This window comes from Trematomus bernacchii, unplaced genomic scaffold (assembly GCF_902827165.1).
Source record: "Trematomus bernacchii unplaced genomic scaffold, fTreBer1.1, whole genome shotgun sequence".
NCBI classification, from domain to species: Eukaryota; Metazoa; Chordata; class Actinopteri; order Perciformes; family Nototheniidae; genus Trematomus; species Trematomus bernacchii.
The window spans coordinates 15,380,748-15,403,725 of NW_022987720.1; the positions used below are offsets into that span (position 1 = coordinate 15,380,748).

At 41.1% G+C, this 22,978-nt stretch overlaps 2 protein-coding genes across 3 annotated transcripts; one reads left to right on the top strand and one right to left on the bottom strand.

The window, feature by feature from the left end:
* Positions 1 to 436: 436 nt before the first annotated feature.
* Positions 437 to 13,806, top strand: LOC117492625 (TBC1 domain family member 10B-like). Of its 2 annotated transcripts, XR_004556873.1 has the most exons (11): positions 437 to 897; positions 1,899 to 3,020; positions 4,075 to 4,174; positions 4,728 to 4,835; positions 5,793 to 5,899; positions 7,229 to 7,343; positions 8,727 to 8,792; positions 8,874 to 9,063; positions 9,326 to 9,480; positions 10,071 to 13,315; positions 13,411 to 13,806. XR_004556873.1 is itself a non-coding variant. In XM_034142992.1 (10 exons), exons 2-10 carry the CDS (start codon positions 1,918 to 1,920, stop codon positions 10,974 to 10,976), a joined length of 2,850 nt encoding a protein of 949 aa, XP_033998883.1. In that variant the 5' UTR covers positions 437 to 897; positions 1,899 to 1,917; the 3' UTR covers positions 10,977 to 13,806. The 2 variants fall into 2 exon arrangements, 1 of the variants encoding a protein (XP_033998883.1); XM_034142992.1 differs by having other exon boundaries at positions 10,071 to 13,806.
* Positions 13,807 to 14,167: 361 nt separating this feature from the next.
* mylpfa (myosin light chain, phosphorylatable, fast skeletal muscle a) lies at positions 14,168 to 18,319 on the bottom strand. Its single transcript, XM_034143155.1, has 7 exons — positions 18,095 to 18,319; positions 17,323 to 17,421; positions 16,125 to 16,200; positions 15,933 to 16,037; positions 15,563 to 15,641; positions 15,414 to 15,462; positions 14,168 to 14,999 (listed from the first exon to the last, which is right to left on the bottom strand). The coding sequence occupies exons 1-7, from the start codon at positions 18,095 to 18,097 to the stop codon at positions 14,898 to 14,900; spliced, it is 513 nt and encodes a 170-aa protein (XP_033999046.1). The 5' UTR covers positions 18,098 to 18,319; the 3' UTR covers positions 14,168 to 14,897.
* Between the last annotated feature and the right edge of the window lie 4,659 nt (positions 18,320 to 22,978).

The following is a 22,978-nucleotide window of genomic DNA, read 5'->3' on the forward strand; positions in this document are numbered from 1 at the left end:
GTTTGTGCACAGATGGAAGGCTGACAGGCAGGTAGGCCATCCAGTTATTTTATCCGGACCGGCTAAAATGATTGGTCGTGCTTTTTACAGTACTACGGCTTCCACAGATGACATTTTTTTATGGATTTTTTGTCAAAGCACTTAAGATATTCATTGCTATCGGGATGTTAAGAGCATTCCATGGAATATAACAAAAAGTGTATCTCGAGCCGGTTTCTCAAACCTTACCTACCCCACCTTTAAGTATAAAGTATCACAAAATAGAAATACTCGAGTAAAGTATGTGTTGTTAAGTACAGTACTGAATGAGTGCAATCATTTACTTTCTAAACTGTGTAAAATGCATAATGCATTGTTAATGTAATAAAGCGTCTTTCTGCTGTGGAAGGGAGGCTCCGTACGTGCGTGTGCCCGACGACATTGACGAGAACACGCACGTAGCTGTCAGTAGGAAATGCAGGCTGGTGTTGGATGTAGCCCTGCCGCTGTGCTTGGATACATTTAACAAAGAAATTCCCTTTTGTTTCAGAATGAACACTATAACTTAGAATGGTTATTTGAATTAAGAGAGAATGGTCGCAAAAAGAGTGCGTGTCTAACCGAGGTAACCGAAACACTCAGCTAGCTATTTATGCTAACTGAAACACTATCGGCGCTAATGCTAATACTACATATTGCTAAACTAAGCTAGCTGCTAACTTAGCCAGCTAGCTCGCCGATTGCAGGACGTTTGTTCTTCCAGGTCCTCGCCCCGTGCCGCGGCTCCTGCCCCTTTGGTTTTTCGTGTTTTCATTTCACGGGGCAGGTTGCGGGACCGGAGCTGTGGCGGGGGGAACTAACGGATAGGAACCCCCTGGCTGTCCAGGCGGACGGATCACAGTGACACGCCGGTGTTGGGTGAGTTGACTAGCGGAGCTGAAGTTGACCAGGGCAGCGGGGTGGACAAGGCCGAGGACGCTGTTCGGCCAGGGCCTGGCGGGGAAGGAGGGAGGGTGTTGACTATTAGCTATTAGTAAACCATTGCTCCTGTGTGCTGAATCGGAAAGTTGAGTCGCTCCGAGGGAGGCCTCAGGGGAGGATATGACAACAAATTAGCTGCTAGCATGAAACTGATATAGTGTCTGGAACTACAGACAGCAACCTGCCTCATCAGCAGAATACCGGATAACTATGGTTGTCGGAATGCTTTGTTGACAACGTTAGTTAAATGCCAGTGCACTGTTACATCGGTTGATTAAACCTTTATTTCTACAGTAATGGTTTCCTGTCGCTCTTGACTGACTAAATCAAGGTGCTTAACCGGGGTTATATGTTCTCTCTTGAAAAATAAGTTGCTTTTGTATGCTATGCTATCATTTAAATGTCTGATATCCTCTTCTGTGCAGCAAAACATGAAATGTAGCAACTTGAAACATGTATTCATGGAAACCTTTTTTCAGTAACAACAAATAAATACCACAGGTGAAGTTACACGTACAGAAGTTAAGGCTGAAAGGGGATTTAAAGTTATAAAGATTGTTTATGTTATATGCTGTCTCCCAAAAAATCTATTGTTTCAAACTTAAGTTCTGTAGCTGCTTCTCCAATCCAATTCTCTGATTCAAATGTAAGAAGAGGAACTTTCTGCTTATGCATTACAGAAAATGGCATATCTGAATTTCATAAACATTTGGTCATCTTTTGTGATAAACTTTGAGCTTAAATGTTGCCACATTCATGAATTGTTGCTGAGAATATTTGCGTCTCTATACACTGTAAAAAAACAACAACAACATATATACATGATCAGAGCTGCGTTTATTTTATTGAACTAATGGCAAGAGTCATGACGTAACACACAGTTGTTATTTGGCAAAAAATAAAGCTAAGCTCCATCATCTTCTTTTTCGTTTGTAAAGGAGAGATCAGAGCGGAACCATGGCCGAACTCTCCACGCTATCCCCATCACCCCCCGCATTGGGGGATCCTCATGTAGCTCCATCCATCCCTCCATCCTCATCAGCACAACAGGCTATCAACCACCCTGTTCCAGAGTCTGCCATGCAGAAGCCCTCACCCATGTCTTCCCTCTACAATGACAAAGCTTTGACTGGAAACACTCCTGCAGCTCAGTCAGGGGGTTCACCCTTGACCCCCCACCCACCCTTGAGTCCTACAAAACTCACTGCTGACACCCCCCTCTCGTTATTGGTACATGAGGCTTCTCCACAGAGAGAGGAATCACCAGGGAAAGATGCAGAGACTGTAGCTGATGTTATGAAGCAGGAGACAAGTGACCCACCAGCTGCAGAACGCTTGAATACTGAAACAGCGACCCCGGCACCGCCGAGCGAGCCATCATCAGCTCCGCCGAGCGAGCCATCATCAGCTCCGCCGAGCGAGCCATCATCAGCTCCGCCGAGCGAGCCATCATCAGCTCCGCCGAGCGAGCCATCAGCTCCAAGTGAAGGGCCACAGGCATCACCCTCTCCTGATCTTAATCCTGGTCCTAATCTCTACCCCAATGTGCATGTCACCCACAATCCAAATCCTGTCGTGGATGATGGTACATTTACAGCGAGCCAACCCCAGATCGCTGCAGCTTCTAATGCCACGCCTGCTGCTGCAGCATCCATCGACAGCACGGCAGCCGTAGAGGAGAAACCTCAGCCACTTCAACAAGAAGAAATCCCTCAAAGTCTGCCTCCTCCTCCTCCTCCTCTCTCCCCAAAGCCTGCAACTCCCAGTGAAGCAACTAAAGCAGAACTGCCAAGCACCCCCACCAGAGCCGAACCCCCCAGCCCTAGTGTCCCACTGATACTGGAGCCAGATTCTCCCTTCCCGCTGCCCAAGCCCCGGCCGGCCCTTGACAGCATGAGCTACCTGGAGTCAGCCAGCATCATGTCAGGGACGTTGGAGTCTCTATCTGGACTGGGAGAGGACGGCAGCTCTGTGGGCTCAGACTCTGAGGTCAACGGCATGTCTGTCAGACGCACTGATAAATATGGATTCCTAGGCGGAAATCAGTACAGTGAAAGCGGGTAAGCATTAAACTCCTGTTTATATACAAAGTATTGATCACAGATAGGTCTGAGATATTTAGAAATAAAGATGCATGGCTGAGGGGAAAGAGAGACACCTCTCTTCTTTTAACTTTATCAATTATATTCAATAATCAAGTATTTAATACATTATTCCATCAATGAATCAAGTAAACTGATAAGAAATACAAATAAAAATGTGTTTAGAAAGAAATATAACAAAGAGAAAAAAAATATAATATTTACTCAAAATGTCTCGTCTTATGGGCTTCACCTAAGAAAGCAATCATTTTAACTGATTAAACTGTGCTGATGTCTTTGAATTCAGAGTTGATACTTATTAATTAAATCATGAAACAATAGTCAAGACTTTTGCTTAGTTTCTTGAGGAATTGTTTTAGCCATGATGCAGAAAGTTCACTTTTTGCAATGCAAGATATTATTCGATTATGACCAAATAATTGCTTTGCACAGATAAATGTAAATCCTGCCTATCTTCCTTTCAATCTGTCACTTTGCCGAACATCTTATTAACTGTCCTCCATCTGCCCCAAAGAGATTTCCTCTCTTCTCTGCCCCTTTCCTGTCTTCCTCTCCTTCTCTGCTGCTCTAAACATATCTGTCCGTCCTTTATCTCTCATTGGCCTGACTCAGATAATGCTGAGAGCATTTCAGTGACTCAATATGTACTGACTGTGTGTCTCTGTGGTGTCGCCTCACGCCTCTCACGCCCATCTGCTCTCTTCCTCTTTTCTGTCCCATTTGCTTCTACTTTTTCTCTCAAGCTAATTGCTCTTCCGCTGTTGAATAATTGAAAATATATTGATTCACCATCAGTAGTGGCAGTGCATTCTGTACAATGTAAAGGATGTTCTATATCTGAGCTATGTATCTGAATGTTGTACAGATGTATGTAAAAGATTGTGGTATTTTGTATGTGTCATTAGATCAAAGTTAATGTTTCAGAGTGCAATATTTAGGAGTGTGCAAGGAAAATGACTATGTCCTAATTCTGTCAATAATGAGGTCATTTTTGTATTACTCACTATTCTAGTGAAAAGGATGTTCGAGTTGAAGTTGCCAGACAGCGGGAAGTAAAATGGCTGGATATGTTTTACCACTGGGACAAATGGGTCAAACATCGCTTCCAGAAGGTATGCATGTCAGCCTTGTAGCGCTGTAACAAAAATACTTTAAAGCTTTGTTCGTAACGGTGACATTTAAATTATCAATCGATATTGAAATGATGTGCACCCTGTTTTCTTAGTGTGTTTTTTTTCATGTCTGTTCTTTCATTTAAAACCTGGTATTTCCTGAAGTTGCAGGAAAAGATTAGGTTACACTGACACTATAATGTTTAACACTATTTGTAGAATAAGATTTCAGTGAGAAGGCTGTTTCTGACTTGTGTGATCCAGACATTTACAAAGGGTCCAAAAGTCCAATTGAACTGAATGAAAATAGATGGATAGTTATATCTTCCCAAATTCACGTTCTGCTTCAATCATTTTTTTGTTGGCATTGAGCCTTTCAAATTGTGGATTTTCTTTTTTCTTTAGTTCGATAACATCAGTAAGTTGACAGACATTTTAAGTTTCATTTGAAAACATTCGGTACAACCCTCGTCTTTGGATATGTTTTATACATAATTGGTTTGGTTATACATAACGCCAGAGCTGATACAGTGTCTTTGTGTGTGTGTTAAAGGTGAAGCTGCGCTGCAGGAAGGGGATTCCCTCTTCTCTCAGATCCAAAGCCTGGCAGCTTCTGTCCAACAGCCAAGAGCTCCTGGACGCCAACCCTGGGAAATTCGAGGTATCACTGTGACCATGTTGTTATTTTAACTTTTACATTCAACACGGAGGATAAAGGATAAAACAAAATGCATGAACTCTAAGATGCTCTCATATATTCACACAGTCGTCGGTACAGTTCATAGATGACATTCAACTTCCATTTCCTAGCTTGTAGAACTGCCAATGAAAGCATACAGACATTTTTGCAACGTTTCTTGCATGGAAAATAAAAATGTAATCGGTACATTCATATAAAACATTGACTTTATAACATTTAATTTATACCATATTTTTGTTAAACCTTGTTTTTAAGGTTTCTCTATGGTTTACTTTGGATTTGCATGTGTTACAAATTGCAAACTTTATGTCTTAATCACTCACACTGAAAATCGTCCACATAGACCTGCATGCTGTTTGTGTGGCTGTGACTTTACAGTCTGTGCCGCTGTGTTAGCAACGTAAATCCATCATGCATTTGGTAATGTTCCTCCTTTTTAAGCCTCTCATAGATCTGAAAATGCTTTAGTAGCAAGTCAGCCACACATGGAAATATGAACCTATATTTGAATCCCTTGTTTCTCAAATCAACTCTCCTTTATTTTTGTTATTTTATTTTCATCCTGGTTTAGAAGATAAAAAGTCTCAAAGTGGGGAGCTGAGTAGGCCAATGTGAGCTTCAGGGGTGCTAAAGGGGCGCAGGCGCAGACCTGGTGAACTGTAAGCCTCTTATCAGGAGCGGTAATCCTGCCTGCCTTTGGTCCACGTTGGTTGGTGTGTGTGTGGTTGGGGGTGGGGGGGGGTGTCCGAAGCAGTCTGTCTGTTTAGTATTGTTGTTTTGCCTGTAAAATACTCTTAAACGTGGTCTCATACAGGGTGTTGCAGTCTTATCCAATTGGATAGGCAATCTGAAAACAGACTCCATGAGTAAATGAGATTGTTTTGGTAATCTTGTATTGAATGTTTTTTTAAATTGCAGGAGCTGGAGAGAGAGCCAGGAGAAGCTAAATGGCTGGACATCATAGAGAAGGATCTCCACAGACAGTTTCCCTTCCACGAGATGTTTGCTGCTCGTGGTGGACACGGGTAAAAAAAACATACTGTCTGATTTACATCACAGTAAACATAAATGATTGACAAAGTAAAATGTACACACTAATCACAAACTTAAAATTCAAATGTAGCCATTAGCAGGCTTAGGCCCAATCCCAAACCACGCCCTACACACTACCCCTACACACTACCCCCTCCGTGAGTCCGTGAGTCCGTGGAGTGATACTCGCAGCTCAATGAAGCTCCCTCCTGTCAGATGGAGGGAGTAAATACAGCGGACAAACTCCCCTCTCTCCGGCAGAAACAGGAAATGCCGTAACTGTGTGTAACAACGGTTTCAAATCAGCATCTCTTGGACAAAAAATAAAAATTAATAACTAAAATAAAACTGCAAACATCTTTAATTGTGTTACTTTTTTGTAAAGCTCTTTTAGTTTTAAACCTGATTTTTACAAGCTTCTTAGTTTTTGCAACAGTCTGTAAATATACACAACTTTATAATAAAATGCACACATTTACCTTTTTCTAGACTAAACACAGGTATGATCCTAAGTTAAAAATATATGAGGTTATCATGAGGTTGTTAACATCGCAGTTTATCAGTGGATGTTTGCTGGAACTGTTTGTAAACAGCGTGTTTCCTGATGGACACACACAGCGTGACTCCGGTCAGGTAGAGACCAGTCTCAAGTCAGCACCGATGCAGACTCGCTGTTTGAGGGCTTGATAACCCACTCCCCCTCCACACCTCTCCACACTCGTTGGTTTGGAAGAGCACTTAATGTGGCGGACCCTCCGCGCAAACGCACAAACGTAGGGGTAGTGGTAGTGTGTAGGGGTAGGGCGTGGTTTGGGATTGGGCCTGAAGGTACACTGTTTTCAGAGTGCGCATGTCCTACGTAGTTCTCCCTTTTTATAAATCACAATCAACTAAAAATGTGCTGCACGCACCCATTGCGAACTCCATGTAAATATTCTTCATTATAATAATCAGGATTTGATTTGGAAAGGACCATTCAAGACACAGGTTTTTAAAGTGCTTTAGATAAAAGCAAAACACATTTGAAACATTGAGAATGGAGTCAGTCTAATAGTAAGTCTATCCCTCTGTTCTCCTTGTTATTTATGAGAATACGTTTCATAACATGATCTATTATCTTTGTGGTCTCTCAGGAAGGATCAATCAATCAGACAAACACTTGCAAGAATACCTTTTGTATCTGTATTTGCAAATAAACTCTTTGTGTATGATAAGTGACATGTAACGGCACATTATCCCTTCAAGTTTGTTCTTTTATACATTGCAAACTTTGCCAAAAAAAAAATGTGGCCAATGGATAACTCTGTTGTCTGATTGTGCAGGCAACAGGACCTGTTCCGGATCCTGAAGGCGTACACCATCTACCGACCTGAGGAGGGCTACTGCCAGGCTCAGGCTCCAGTGGCTGCAGTGCTGCTCATGCATATGCCTGCTGAGGTAAGGGGCTGCTGAGTCAGGGGGGTGCACAGTGTCTTTAGGTGGGGAAGGAGAAGAGTGACTATGTTTCCATGCACATTCATATTCCACTCAAATGTTGTGCATGTTAATATAGTCAGGTTAAATTCTGTAACGATGACTGAACAGTCAGATTGAGATTACTTAACAAAAAAGGAAGCCATGACACATTTGAACACACTCATAACAACTTGAAACACAATCAAAGCTGCATTTAAAAGGAGCACCAGATACTCAATAGTGAGGACAAAAGCAAGCCTAAATAAATAGATGTAAAATGCTGATGTAGCAAATAGCTGTCCTTGCTGAGAACGATAATTTAATGACAACAGGACAAATGCTTTAGTTGCATAAAGGTTTTCTATGTTTTTTCTTTAGATGACATCATGGTAGGTTTTTGTTAAGATGTAAACTCGTTCTGTTTTCCTCACTGTTGCATAACAAAAAGAGAAGCCTTGTGAGAAAGCGAAACAAAGAACTAGTTAAAAATAGTAGCAGGCAGCAGGCTGTTAACACTGCTGCCACTTCACTAAACTGACTTTAAAAAAATGGACAAGGTGTCCTGCATACATGAAGAGTATGATTCAGACCGGACTCGAGTTACAGTGGCTTTGCTTGGCCGACCTTTTTACAGCAAGGTGACCATACACGTCATTATTCTGACAGTTTGAAATTTGACTTCATTCAGTCCCTTGTATAAATGGGGTATAAGTCGATGGGTTGAGGGGGTTTTGTTCTTATCTAGTGATACTCGACTAACAGTGTGTGTTATTTTCGAACGACACTGTGACCATTGCTATAGTTAATGCCTGGTAGCAGCAAACACAGTGTGACTGTATCTACTCAAAGTGTTATCACACTTTCTATTCAACAGAAGGATGGAAAGGCTCTATATTTGTGCCATTAACCTTGGCCAGAGGCGAATTTTTTTTCAGTTAGGCTCCCCTATATAATATAATATATTATCTTAGGAACAGCGAGAGGGAATTTGTTTCATAATTACACAAACATCCACAAAGATGAACTATAATGTAGTGGTCAAACGTTGAGGTCACTGTGAAAACATGTTTTTTGCGATAACTCAAAATGCTTATTATGACAAAATCTAACACACATTGTCAAATGATGAAAGTGTTTATATTTCTACCCAGAAGGTTACCCCACACTGTTCTAGCTGATGTTGAGCTTCAGGTCATTGCACCATGTGATTCAAGCTCTCTATTGGTCGTCTGTACTCCTCTGTAAAAAAAAAATGTTAATGTAAATATAGTGATAACTTCCATTTCACCAACAAAAAGGTAACGTATACCTATTCATGAATAACTTCAAAGTCTTGTCTCTTTTTACTTTTGTTTCTGTTCACAGCAAGCTTTTTGGTGCCTGGTCCAGATATGTGAGAAGTACCTCCCTGGCTACTACAGCGCTGGACTGGTGAGAGATGATCTGAACTCTCCGTCAGCTCTTTGTGTCAGCTCTCTCATCTTTACTGACTTATCACCTCTGTGTTTTTAGGAAGCGATTCAGCTGGATGGTGAGATCTTCTTCTCCCTGTTGAGACGTACGTGTCCGATGGCGTACCGTCATCTCAAGAAGTTCAAGATCGACCCGATTCTCTACATGACTGAGTGGTTCATGTGCATCTTCTCACGCACGTTACCATGGGCCAGTGTACTGCGTGTGTGGGATATGTTCTTCTGTGAAGGTACTATTCATATCCATACAGACTGTAGGCTAGAACTTATGCTACTTCCTGTCTTAGTTTACGTTGTTACATTTGAGTAATAGAATCAAATGGCTATAAATCGATTACAACACTGCTATCGAGCTGCAAAAGGTTTTTAGAGTGCATGTGGTTTTTATGTGAAATGTAAATTAATAGAAACCCTGCTTGTGTAACTCAGCTTCTTTTACTGCATTTTTGCTCTGTAGTTTGACCAAATCCTGACATACATCTCTGTTTGTAGGGGTGAAGATAGTGTTTCGTGTGGGCTTGGTTCTGCTGAAACAGATGCTGGGCTCTGTGGATAAACTTCGAGAACTACAGGGCATGTATGAAACTATGGAGCGTCTCAGAAACATCGCACCTGACGCCATCAGAGAGGAGATATTGGTACAGGAGGTGGGTCTCTTTCTCTCAGCCTCACAGACTATGAAGAGAAATGTGCGTCTGTTTTTACTCAGAAACACGAGTTCTGAGTCACGAAGTCCTGTAGTACCCAGTCGAGTATTTATATCTACCCCGTCTCGTCCAAGGTTAAAATAGCTTTTCCATTTTATTTTGGTTTAGTTTAATTTGGTTTTCAGCATCTAGTCACTAGTTTTAGTTTAGTTTCCACTTTTTAGGACTGTTACATTTGAGTTGTTATGTATATAGTTTGTTTTTGTTAGAGCCAGGTATGATGTCTCAGTATGTAGCTATATATACATATATATTTCTACAACTGTAGATGTCAGGAGAGTTGACAGAAATGAATGATGTCCCCTAATTTTGGTAGTGATATATAATAACCAAAAAAACTAAAAGTGAAGGAATGTTAGTTATTTTAATAAGAGTATATTTTGTTTTAAACCTGGCAATATTTTCTTCTTTTTTAAATACATTTTATTTAGTTTTAGGTTACTAACAATATTTTCACTGCTTATTTCAGTTTTAGATTCAGATTTATTTTACAACAGTAACCTTGGTCTCTTCTTGTCTGTTCTAACCAGATTATAATCCTCCCGGTGACGGAGTCCCTCATAGAGAGGGAGAGCAACATCCAGGTGAGGAAGTGGAGGGAGTCGAGGGGGGAGCTGACCCACCAGCCGGCCCGCCGCCTCCACGGTACGAGGGCCCTCTACGAGCACAAACGCCGCGCCGCCTCCATTAGCTCGGGCGGCAGCTTCTCTTTCCTGGGGAGCCAGATCCCCCCCCCGGGCCCCCTCAGGGCCTCCTCCAGCCTCCTCTCTCTCCCGGGCTTCCGCAGGTCCAAGGCTCCTTTTCACTCCCAAGCCAAGAAGGGCTCCTTCTCGGGGCCGTCAGGAGTGGACTCTCGACCTGTAGTAACATCGAGCCCTGAACGAGGCCCCAGCCACAAACCGCCTATTCCTCCAGGGGCCGGTCAGAGGGCTCCGGCACCCCAAGTCCGGAGCCCCTTAGTGAGGGGTGCAGAAGGCTCATCACAGGGGCCGGCTCTGGCCCCAGAAGACCCCCCAGCACACGAGCAGCCTGCTGCTTCAGCCCCGACACAAAGCACAGCACCACCCCCCAACACCCTATGCCCCGCCCCTAAGATCGTCTCTGAGCAAATCACTCCTACTCTCCCCTCTCCCACTGCTAACAACTCCACTCTGACGCTCATTCAAGACTCAAACAAGGAAGCGTCGCCAGCGTCTGATGCCACAAATGGAGAGGAAGAGGTCAAGAAGAAGAGCAAAGATGACAAGAAGAAGGAAAAAGAAGACGACAAGAAAAAAATGAAGGAAAGGAAGGAAAAGGAAAAGGCTGACAAAGAGAGGTTGAGGAAGGAGAAAGAGAGGCTAGAAAAAGAGAAGAAGAAAGGGGGGAAGAAAAAAGACAAAGGGGGAGGAGAGGCTGAGGACAGAAACGGAGGCGCAGCAGCAAGAGAGGCCTAGTTTTCCGCCACGTCATTCTTGGATAATGAAAAGAGACGCGAAACAAATAAACAGGTCCGATGAACAAAGACCCCCGGAAACAGAAAGAGTGATTCATAAAAAGAAAAATGGGATGGCTTCCTGTAAAACGCATCATTTCAAAGACTTCATGTAGTCCCAGGACTATGGCGGGAAAAACTGGATCATGGTTTTTAAAGCACCTCAGGGGTTTCTAGCCCCTCGCTCAATGCTTCTCTTGTTTTAGTACAATGGGATACATTTCCTTTTTCAACTGGAGCATGGACTGAAACCCAGATAAGTCTTTTATCTCTTTTAGTTTTGTATTCTTTGTCGTTTATATTCTTTTAATCAGATAGGTGGCAGTGGTTGGATACAAATGGACTCGATGGATTGTTGAAGGATTGCAGAAATGGTTTTGGTGCCATAGAGTATGTAAATAATAAGTCTACCTACAGTACATAGGATCCTGTTAGCAGTCTACATGCCCTTCGTGTCTCACCTGTAGACAGGTTTATCTGGATGTGACAAAAAGAAACCATTGGTCACAAACCGGCACTGAAGGCAGAAATGCTAGTAATGTTGTTGAGGATGTATTTATTGTCATGTTAAATGTTGTGAGTGAGTGTGTGCCTTAGTAGTGTAGTGAGATGTGTTACTGTTCTGTGTGTGGCTTCCCGGTTTTCAATCTCTCTCTAGCTGCTTCTTTTCTCTGAAGACCACTCATTCCTGATTGGTCCTCCCCAAATTCTTCTTACAGTAGAAGGAGGAAATGGAGAGAAAGAAGAGGGAGAAATTAAGAATACAACCAAACACCTTGACGTGGTGTTTTTTTGTGATTTGTGTGTGTTTTGTCTCTGACAAAAGTACACATAGGGAGCATTTCATTTCTTTTATTTCAATAGCATTTTCTTGTGTCCTAGGTAGTTTTCTGCAAAAAGCGGGGCGCAACTTTATTGATAAACTGGTTGCGTGACAACATTCAATACCCAGCAGCGACCATGCACGAGTCCTGCAGAGTACATGTCCATCAAAGTTAGTATTATCTCTGCTTTTGACGAACAAAGTCCTACATATTTCATCTAGCCACATTTCAAGCATGGGTGGGAACTTAAGTTCACTAACCCATTAGAATGTGATTTCAAGTATCTTAAAGAATGAAGGAGGATTTTTGCACTTGTGATTTTGTCACAAAGTACCACTGAAGTCGACCACTCCGTTAGTAGAAGTCTCCGGGGCGGTTTCAGAGTTAGAAACTGCGCCTCGATATAGGAAGCCACTGGACTGGAGGTGCCAGGTGTGCCAATGTAGCATGAACCTCTGACCTTTGACCTTCGGGCTCTTATGTATTTATGTACAAAGTGGTTAATTTAATCAAATAGTATATTATGAATTATTATTATTATTATTTTTGATCTGACTATTTTTCTATGCGAGTAAGAGACACCTGGTTGACTGGAACGATGCCCGACTACACTTCTATTTGCAGGGGATAATTTAAGTGTTTAATTATTTTTATTTCTTTCCCTTTTTTTTGCACGCTAAGTCCTCTGCTTTTATACAACAAACTCGATGCATGTCTTTGCGATTATTTAAGTTTACCGTCACTTGGTTTGGTCAACTGAAGGTTCACGAGTCTCCTGTTTACTGAAGTGCAGTATTAAAAAGACTTGAGTGGAAAATGGGCCTCAGACAGAACAAACGGTGAGAGGAGTTATTCAGGCAGATTCTTTGGGAGCTGAAGGTCTTAATCGTACTGTATAATTTACTAAGAGGTGATTTATGAGCTTTGAATAGTTCTTTAATTGGAGATCTTAAGTGTGTCTTTCTCACCAAATTGTGTTGTAACATTCATGATAACTTATGGGCTAACTCCCTAACCTATTTACACTCAGTGTTCTGTACTGTAACATATTTATGCATACATTAAACTGCACTGACCCCTATCAGTATACGGTGAATAGTGTCAGGTAGTGAGTGTAAAAACCATTTGATGGCAAAAAACATTGATGCTCTTTAACTGTACTGTTTTTGTAGTTGAGGATTAGAGGGACTTTCGTGTAATTGTAGCCAACTTGTCCTGCATATTCATTGTTTTTCACTTATTTCAGGTCTTCACATGGCTGTCATTGAAATATATAATTAGAACACACTCTCCCTCTTATGTTTTGATGCCAGTGCATTATAGATTAGTGTAGTGTTAGTGAGGATAACCTGAACACATCTATGCAAACCACGCTCCATCATGATGCTGATGGTGTGTGTGTGTGACAGCAGCACTGACTTCACCTCTGATCCGGATGATCAGTTTGGTGCCATGGGGAAACATGAATTATGTCTCGGTAGGTATTTCTGAGCACATTTTCATGCTCATGGACTTCAATATTTTCTGAGCAATACGTCATCGCAGCTCATGTTTTGATGAAAACTGTTTCAGAGGGCTCGAGATGCCGTGATGATCCAATGAGTAGTCTCGCTAACTCGTGGAAATCAGCACTTGGCGCCGCAATATGAATGACGAACCAAGAAATACATTTCTATCAGGTCCTTTCTACATTTCTGCATTGATCATGAAATCGTCATTCTTGATTGTAGTTGATTAGGAATGACTACCCAAACTGATGAAAATATTTTAAGAAAGCGTTTCAGCTGTTTTTTTCTCCCCATGCCGTTCTGTCTTTTGTGTTTTTAAGTTTACATGGTCACTCTGTGGCGGAAGTGAAATAAAATCATAGCTAATTGAATTCATTCCTTCAGATCTACAACTGATGTATTTAATTGATGATGATAATGACATTTGTGATGAGTAATAAACCATAATATATTAAATCATCATGGTGTTTTTGGTCTTTCTTGAAGTTTCAAATTCGGAGGATCCGTTTTAGTGATGAATTAGTAATAGTTGTGATACATCAATAAAGCTTAATCATATACTTGGATACATTTATTTGGCTAGATTTGTATATAGCATTTATTTGTAGCCAGTGCCCATCAATGGACACTGCTATAAAAGTGGTTTGCTATTGGTTATTTGCTATCAGTGCATAAAGGAACATGGTGTTGATCTGTTGGGATTAGATTTAACTTTCTACTTCTATTTATAATGTAATGTTTATTTGTAAAGCTGCTCCACAAGAGGTCACTTTTACTCCACATTTACTGAACAGACACACTATTGTACAAAAGAATAGAGATTTTATTCACAGTTTGACCCTTTTATTCATTACAGAGGAAAGGCTAGGAAGAGGTCAGCTTATGGGGGAAAAAAAGGGGATTTAATAGTTGCAGGAAGTAGCGGAGGTAAAGAAATCGAAGACCGTTATGTTTTCTTTCGACCCTTTTCCTCCTCTACTTCAGTCTTATGTTTTTTTATGTTTTTATTTTTTTCACTTTCCAAGGAAAAAGTTGTCGTCACTTTAAGGACACAACTTTTCCCCCTTCCTAACCTGCGTATGTTCTCCCTCTTCTCGCCTTTTCCACCCTAGAGGACATCTTCAAAATTTGGAATGAGGTCCCCATATTTAGTGTGTGCCTTATCCCAGTAGTAAGCCTGTCTTCTTCACAGATACTGCAGGAAGGATAGGGACACATCTTATTACCACAAACACCTCAGAGGCAGAAGTGACTGGGCAGACAGAGATGTGGAGGTGAGAAGACAGAAGATGGTTGCAAGGAAAGATTATTGAGAAAAGCTTGTGAATGGAAATGATGTTAAAGAATAATCTTTTTATTGGAAATCACCCCCTTTCCCCATAAGCAGACACAGACACCCCATGTGCATCAGCACTCTCATGTGTCAGTGTGACAAGTCTTGAGCGGCTGAGCACATGGGTTAACACAAAGGGATGGTGAGGAGGAAGAGGAGGAAAGGGAGGCAGAATAGCATAGGGATTGCTGTATTTTCTTGGGCTTCTAGCGTTCTCTTTACTCCTCCTTCTCCTCTCCGTGTGTGATGACATAGCAGATATTCTTGTAGTCTACGTTGCCAGCAACATCAGGGGGGAAGGCTTCCCACATGTTCTTAATCTGAGGGAGAAAATGAGGGTTGGAAAGTCAGCATGGCAAAATATGTACTATCTTACTGACATTTTGACATGTTTTTGGTCAATTGTTCAACCTATCCTCTGACTTTTAAACATAAAAGAACAAAAGTCACACTCACAAGGAATCATACTTAAAATTGTTAGCTGAGGTGAACCTTTAGCGATTGGACAACTAATAATCTTTTGTACAAAAATTATACTTAATTTGTATCTAATGTATTAGCCAAGGGCCATCTGAGAGAAGTTAGATATCTCCATTGCCAATACACACAACACTTGAGAACTTGCAATAAAACAATCAAAACTGATTACCAGTACTACAGTACAGAGGAAATGAGATGGAAAACCTAACATTATATCTATGTAATAAGATACTGTATCTGTATTGTGATTTTACCTCATCCTTGGTGAACCTGTCGCACTGGGTGGTCAGGAGCTCCTCAAGGCTGTAGTGGGAGAAACAGATTATGGGAGTCAACATTGTAATTGATCCTATTTGGACATGCATGGTGAACATTACAATTATTTACAAAAAAAAATGCTCACAATTCCTTCTTAATGCTTCCGGTACCCTCGGGGTCCAGAACCTTGAAGGCAGTGATAATAACGTCCTCGGGGTCAGCACCTAGTGAGGACAAGAGAGAGAGAGAGGCCAGTTAACCTTTGCAAAGACTGACAGCCATGGACGAAGTATTCAAAACTTGGTTAATGTAGCAATACAAAATATTTGTTATGCCTTTATCAGTAAAACTCCTTCAGAAGTGAAAGTATAGATCTATGAGTAATACAAATACTTATTGTACAGAACAGCCCAAGGTGACATATTTGTATATTATTGGATTACTATCATTAATGAATTGCAAAACAAAACATCCAACAATGTGGGAGAGACAGTTGATTCAAATTAGACACCCACCCTTCAGCTTCTCTCCGAACATGGTGAGGAAGACGGTGAAGTTGATGGGGCCGCTGGCCTCCTTGATCATGGCGTCCAGCTCCTCAGGTTTGGTGTTCATCTGACCTAAAAAGCCCCCAAAATGTCGGATTAGTACCAGAGGCCAAAGTCACTCATGATTTTCCACAGAAGATCTTTCACAGCGGCACTCACCCATTGAGGCCAGAACGTCCCTCAAATCATCTTTGCTGATGATACCGTCTCTGTTCTGGTCAATGATTGTGAACGCCTAAAAAGGAAACAAGAAGACTTCGTTTTTTTTCCTGAAGGAAGCATTTGTGACAGTTGGACTGCGCTGATGGACAGTACAAGACCTTGTTACCCTTTAGGGAGGCCTCTGTCATCACCTTAAATAGGCAGCTGGTGAGTATATTTACTAATGTTGTTAGAGGATATTGTGCAAGAAAAAGGCTGCACCCGAAAAGTCAGATGTAACTGTAGTTGCCTTCCGAGGGGGGTGAGGAGGGGCTGTTAAATTAGGAAAGTGTCATTAGGGAACAGCTGTCGGATCTCCTCACCCTAGGCAACTTACGTCCATGAAATTTAAGATAACCGCCTAAACTTGAACTCACCCCCTGCCTTCCTATTTCTTACTCTATGCGACGTGCTAAGATCTCCCTAATCATCATGTCAAACATTCCCAAAGTGCCACTCAAGGAGCCCATATCCCTTATCACAGGAGGCATGTTTCCTCTACTCACAGCACATATGCTTTGACCATGCATTAAAAGCACTAGCACCATCATTATCCTGTCTCTTGGCAACGCATCCTAAATAAAATCCCATCTCCTTGACCTTACTGAATTTCAACACACACCCTTGACGCCTCACACTATCTCCTTTTTCTTTCTCTGCTCAGCAAATCACATCCAAAAGTAATTATGGAATTGAGCACATGTGCTTTTTCCTTCACATTATCTGTTCTACACTACAATGTGTGTAATGAGATCCAGTTGTTCTGCCTGGCCTCAGCCTTAAGAAGATGTCTGAGTGACAGCTGGGCGGTGGGTCAAAGGTGAACAAAGTGTAGAGAGCTTCAGATGGCGACAGAAATGTCCAAGCTCCTCCTAATGGCATTCTCAAGCTTATTAAATGGTCAGGGGAGATGAGGGGGAGCAGCAAAATAGCAACTGCTGTGGAAATGGATACAAGAGCTGCATAATCCAACTGTATACATCGTAATGTATTTTGGTAACCGACTGAAACAAACGTAACTTTAATTCAGAATCGGAGTCTCTAAACATCTAACTATCAATGAATTAGAAGTAACACAGAAGTCTTGAATGCCTGCCATGAATGATGCGGATACATTCGAATGGAGAGTATTGCTGTGTTGCCGGACAAACTTTACCTCTTTGTACTCCTGAATCTGGCTCTGCTCAAACATGGAGAACACATTGGAAGAACCGCTGTCTCCTGCTGCCTGCCTCCTCTTTGCCTTCTTTGGTGCCTGGAGGATAAACACATGAGAACATCGTCAAGAAAGTCAGTTACATTTTAGGGCAAACTCACAGTAATGCTACCCCTTAGCATTAAGCGATACCTGCAGATATCCACCAAAAAGAGAGTTTGTCTCCAATGAACTTCTTTCATTTTCAGTGTTAAATTTGAATAATTGTTTGATGCCCAAAAGGATTAAACAAGGATAAGAAAAAAAAAGGGAGAAATTAGTTTTGTCTTGCAAATTAATATTTTCCTTCTTCATCACTGACCCCTCAGATCGAGCTTGTTAACCATGGAGAGGTCTTAACCCCCAGTTTGGGAGGTACTGCTTTTGCAGCCGGCACAAGTTAATGTGCAATCCTCAGGTTAGTTAACATCAGATTACCAATATGAGATGCATTTGGTTGCATGCATTATGCAAAACTAGAATTTAACGACACATCAGAACCCAAACATCCTTTCAACTGCATCGCCAACTGCTGGAATTATCCAAAAATCCACAAAAATTGTCCAAAATGATTTCATCTTAAAACATTGCTGGTAATACTCCCATCTTTTTTGTAATGATTATTTTAAACTCCTACAAAAAAAAAAAGCATCAAAATCAGAGTTAATCCACAGGGTTGGCTTTGATATTCCCACCAGAGGAGTGCAGAGATGTGGGGAGACCTGGTACTCACCATCTTTAGACGGTGTGAGTGGAGGTTTGGTTGATGAAGAAGGAGATGGTTGTGTGAAGCCGCATCATACAAACATCACCGGGGGGCTTATATACCCCTCTGCTGGCCAATCTAACTTTAGCCACAGCCTCAAGTTTGGATGGGGATAAAAAAAGAGAGAGAGGGATGGAGGGAGAGCGAGGATGGTCAGGGATGAACTGATGGCAAAAGTGATCGAGACAGAATGGCGGGGCGGTGTATCACCTTACAGGAGATCAGAAATAGACACAGGAGTCTTGGAATTAAGTAAACCTGATATCTGAGGGACCATGCTGTAGGTTTGCAGTCCCACTTGGACTAATAAGGACATTCGGGACATAGATGCTTGTTTGACCACTGGACACTGTCTCCCCACCCGCTCTGTCCACCTCCATCGGCCTGCAGAAAGGCGCAGCAGCCAATCACTGACTTTATTTTTGGTTCGTGATGTCCATGGCTATATTACAGAATGTGATTTAACCGATGCAGCTTCTACTATGTGCAAAGCTCCGTTTGCTCATTTGAATTATGCTAATGTCCAATTTGAGATTTTCCGATCCAAGGTGATGGGAGGGGCCCTGGAGTAACATCAAGTATGTACTATTAAAGGATCTCTCTCTAACTCATCTCTTAGATATCATCTCATCAAAATATCTTTTCACACAACAAACATAATGGAAGAATATATGTATCCTGTTTTATGTGAAACACTGCACAAGGCAATATTACACATTTAACTGGTGTAAGATATAAAATAATAATATATTTTTAGATATGCATGCCCACACTGAATTGAATCCATAGGTTTGTATTACATACTCCCAACATGCAATCATGCTTACCAGGCTTCACTTCCCTAAGGACACATCTTTATATATTTGTTTTTTCCCTCATTGCTTTTTCAAATGTACTAGTTTGACTTGTTTTGATGAATTGGGAGTATTGAGATGGTTTGTTGATCTAATTAATGACAATAAAATATATAACAAAATAGAAAAGTATTCAAATTTTTGTTCTGACTCAAACTACGTCAAATTAATCTGTCAAATCCGTAAAATTCCTATCCACTTCACTTTTTAAGGTTATATTTGAAGTAACAATTGAAAGTTTAAACTAAATGTAATCGACTAACAATACTATTTATCATCATCATTATCTTTGACATCATTGACATTAACATAATACTTTTTTGTGATTAACTTACATGATACACCATAGACTAAGACCAAGACTGTTGACATACAAACACTATCAGGTACAGTAGTACAAATAGCTAATAAATCATTATTAAATATTTGTTTCTGAATAACGGAGTAGTGGAAAAATATAAAGACACAAGAAATGGTGACGTTTACATACATTTACTGTGGGCAGAAGTGGTTCAAAAGTTGAAGCATCTTATTTGACTGATTGATCATTGATTGTTTTTTTTTGTCTTTTTTGTAAATGTAATATTATTGTATATTTAGTTTCATCTATCTAGGTTCAACCACTTCTTGCAATCCCTGTTTTTATGCAAGTCTTAATGTATGATTTTCTTTAAAATATTTTCTTCAATGTTACCTAGATTCACTCTTTATGTGCACCATGGTGTGGTTTTCTGGCAACCACTTTGTATGTCTGGTCTTAAAGAAAGAAATAGAAATGAAAATAGGAATACATTTGATTTTTACCATAGTTTAATAGTTTTTTCCTCGAGGATGAGTTTTTGCTGTCAGCGCTAAATGAACAACAACCTGCCAGCCAATTAAAGGCACCATTTTCCTCTAGCTGCAGTCTGGGTTCTCATCACTATGAAGGTGTGTGTTTGGTGATTGGCCTCAGTTATGATCACTTTCCCAACTGTTTGCCCCCCCCGGCCCCCCCTCTCTCGTGTGTACCCACCATTTCTCCCCCTAAATATACAGGGATTACTTGGCAGGGTGATGGCAGCAGACATTCCCAGAATAGCATAAAAAGGACAGCTGAGGGCGACCAGAATAGCTAAATAAACTTGACAGTCTGCCAATGCGCGGGCCCCAAGAACTAACAGCTTTCCGTTCGTTTTGCCGAAGGTTTAATATCCAAATTTTCCTCACAGATAATCTCTTTTACTTTTCTAATCTTCTCTAATGGAGAAATATTTCCCCCACCCATTCTGAGCTCATTGGTCATTGTTGCCTTTGTTTCCACTGATGCTCTTTCATGAGTCATGACTCCGTTTTTTTACTGGTTTCCACGCCTGCAGTAATAAGGATCAGACAGGGATTTATTTATCCAGACATCCAGAGCCTGTCATAGCTGTCAGACTCCCCCTTGTTTTCCTGTTGACCTTTGACCCCAGGTTCACTAGATTATCACCACCTTGTTGCAGAAATGAAATATGGCACAGCGCATGATCTGACTGGGATTTTAAACAAGAGGTGTAGGTTAATACTTTATTAAATGATTTTAAATGTGTACACATTGACATTTAATACGAAACAAGATGCTCTATATTTTTGTATTTCCATTTTAACTTTTATATTGAAATTAAGGTGGAATGTGTATGGAAGCAGTACATTAAAGGGGTCCCCTAAAACAGCCCCCTAATGCTGTAATTTAAGGGGAAATTAAGGCATTACAATTGCCAATTAACAATTTAATAATAATAATACATTTGATTTATATAGCACACTTTAAAGACAACGTCATCTCAAGGTGCTTAACAAAGCTATAAGGAACAATAAGTAAAAAGGTATCTAAAGGAGCATATTGGATAAAATATGGCAATATAAAAATAAATAAAAATAAAAGGTTAAGAGCATAAAAGGTAAAATAATGTATTTACATATTTATATTAAGATATTTGTGCATTGATCAAGTGATGATTATTACATTTAAAAGCATGTTGAAGAGTCAGTGCTAGGCCTCTCCATGAAGACACATGTACTTTAAAAAGAATGTCTGGAATTCAACTCATACTATTTAATGAAATTAAATATTGTTAGAAATATTGTTGTCAAGAAATGTTATTGATTATGTTTTTCAAATGTCTCATAACACTGAAAAATAAGAAATAAGTAAAAAGAAGAGAAAGGATCATTCTCCTTTTATAAATTAACTGCAAAAGGTTTTGGCCCACTAGTTTCCATATGCTATCATTCACAGATATCATTGAAAATAATCTCATACTTTAAGTATGAGATTATTTTCAATGATATCTGTGGTAACATATGTGATATCTGTGATAACAATGGTCTGACATAACACAGCGTGTGTACAACGCTCCCGTGAGGAAGTGTTTCCATACAGATGTGAGTACATTTGTGGGGTTTGCTGCGGTAATGGGACACTTGTCACCACGCTCCTCTGAAGCCATCTATCATTTTTTAGGCGATTGGTATGTCTGTCTGTCTGTAGGAGGAGGAATGTAGGGAAGCTTAACCTATGGGGAAAGACGACCTCAAGGAACCTCGGTGACATGCCACATGTCAGAGTTGTATGATATATATGCTGGTGTTTGGGAACCTCACTTGCCCTGTCTTGTCATTTGACCCCATTTAGGATTGTGCAACATGCATCACAATACAGTTAATTTAACGTGTTGGGTAAAGTGAGATGACAGCATTCACTTGCTTTGTGTCATTGGATTTAATGGAAATCACAGTCAGTCGCGTTGTAATGATCCAAGTAAATGGGGAGATAACTCGATGAAAAGCACTTACTAAAATATTCAACTCAGTTTAAAAGCCAGCTGCTTCATATTTTTGTTTCCTGCATACTTCTATAAATATCTGTGCTGTTTCTGATTAATATACTGTACAGCCTACTCTGTAAGGCAGGTGTTTCCCTCCAACACATTGTGCCTGCAGCGCCCTCTGCTGTTGACCATCCTCTACTGACTGCCATTTACGATAAACTGTATGTAGCCATATGTGGACACATGTATGGTTGTGTGTGTGTGTGTGTGTGTGTGTGTGTGTGTGTGTGTGTGTGTGTGTGTGTGTGTGTGTGTGTGTGTGTGTGTGTGTGTGTCAACCTTATGATCATGATGTTTTAAGTCAAACCAATTTTATTTGTCATGCAAATAAACATTTATAACACTATTTGCTAAATATAATAACAAACAAAGAGAAAAAGGAATTTTTTATGAAGGACATTTTGACACGTAACCAATGATGTGTGTGCTATGTTTTTGTTTGAAGGTCCCATGACATGGTTTTCTGGTTATTACCAGTCCCCTTGTGTGTTATGTAGCTTTTTCTGCATGTAAACAGTCTGCAAAGTCACAAACCCTCAAAGTACACCCTGTAGCGAGTACAACTCTAACCCAGAAAAGACCTGTCTATGCTGCCCCAGAACGCCTCGTTGGAGATTTTTCTTTTTCCATGTTTTTCTTCCTGGTCACAGTGACGTAACGACGACCAAATAGACCAATTGGTCCAAATGGACCAATCCGTGGAGCTCCTCACACACACACACTCACTCAGCCTTATCTTTTCTCAGCTGCGCTACTCCGCGGAGTTTCGCCGGCACACACACTCACTCAGCCTTATCTTTTCTCAGGCTGTGAGTGTGTGGCGAACTGTGTGGCTAACAGCCTGGCTGTGAGTTTGTGTGTGTGCTCAGGCTGAGTTCCGCGGTGTCTCGCTGTCTCGCAGACCCCACGCAGCAACCAGGAAACGACACCAGTAATACAGCTCACACTGTCCGCTCCTCGAGCCTCAAAGGGCGGAGCAGCGAGCCCCGCAACGTCCCGCCAACACGGCACCCAGACCCCACGCAGCATTCTCATCTGTTTGTCATTACTGGTGTCATTTTCTGGTTGCTAACAAACGCCATTGTAACACATAATCACTGATGTTCCGCTGTAGCGGTGGTGGACTCATCAGAACAGAGTGGGCG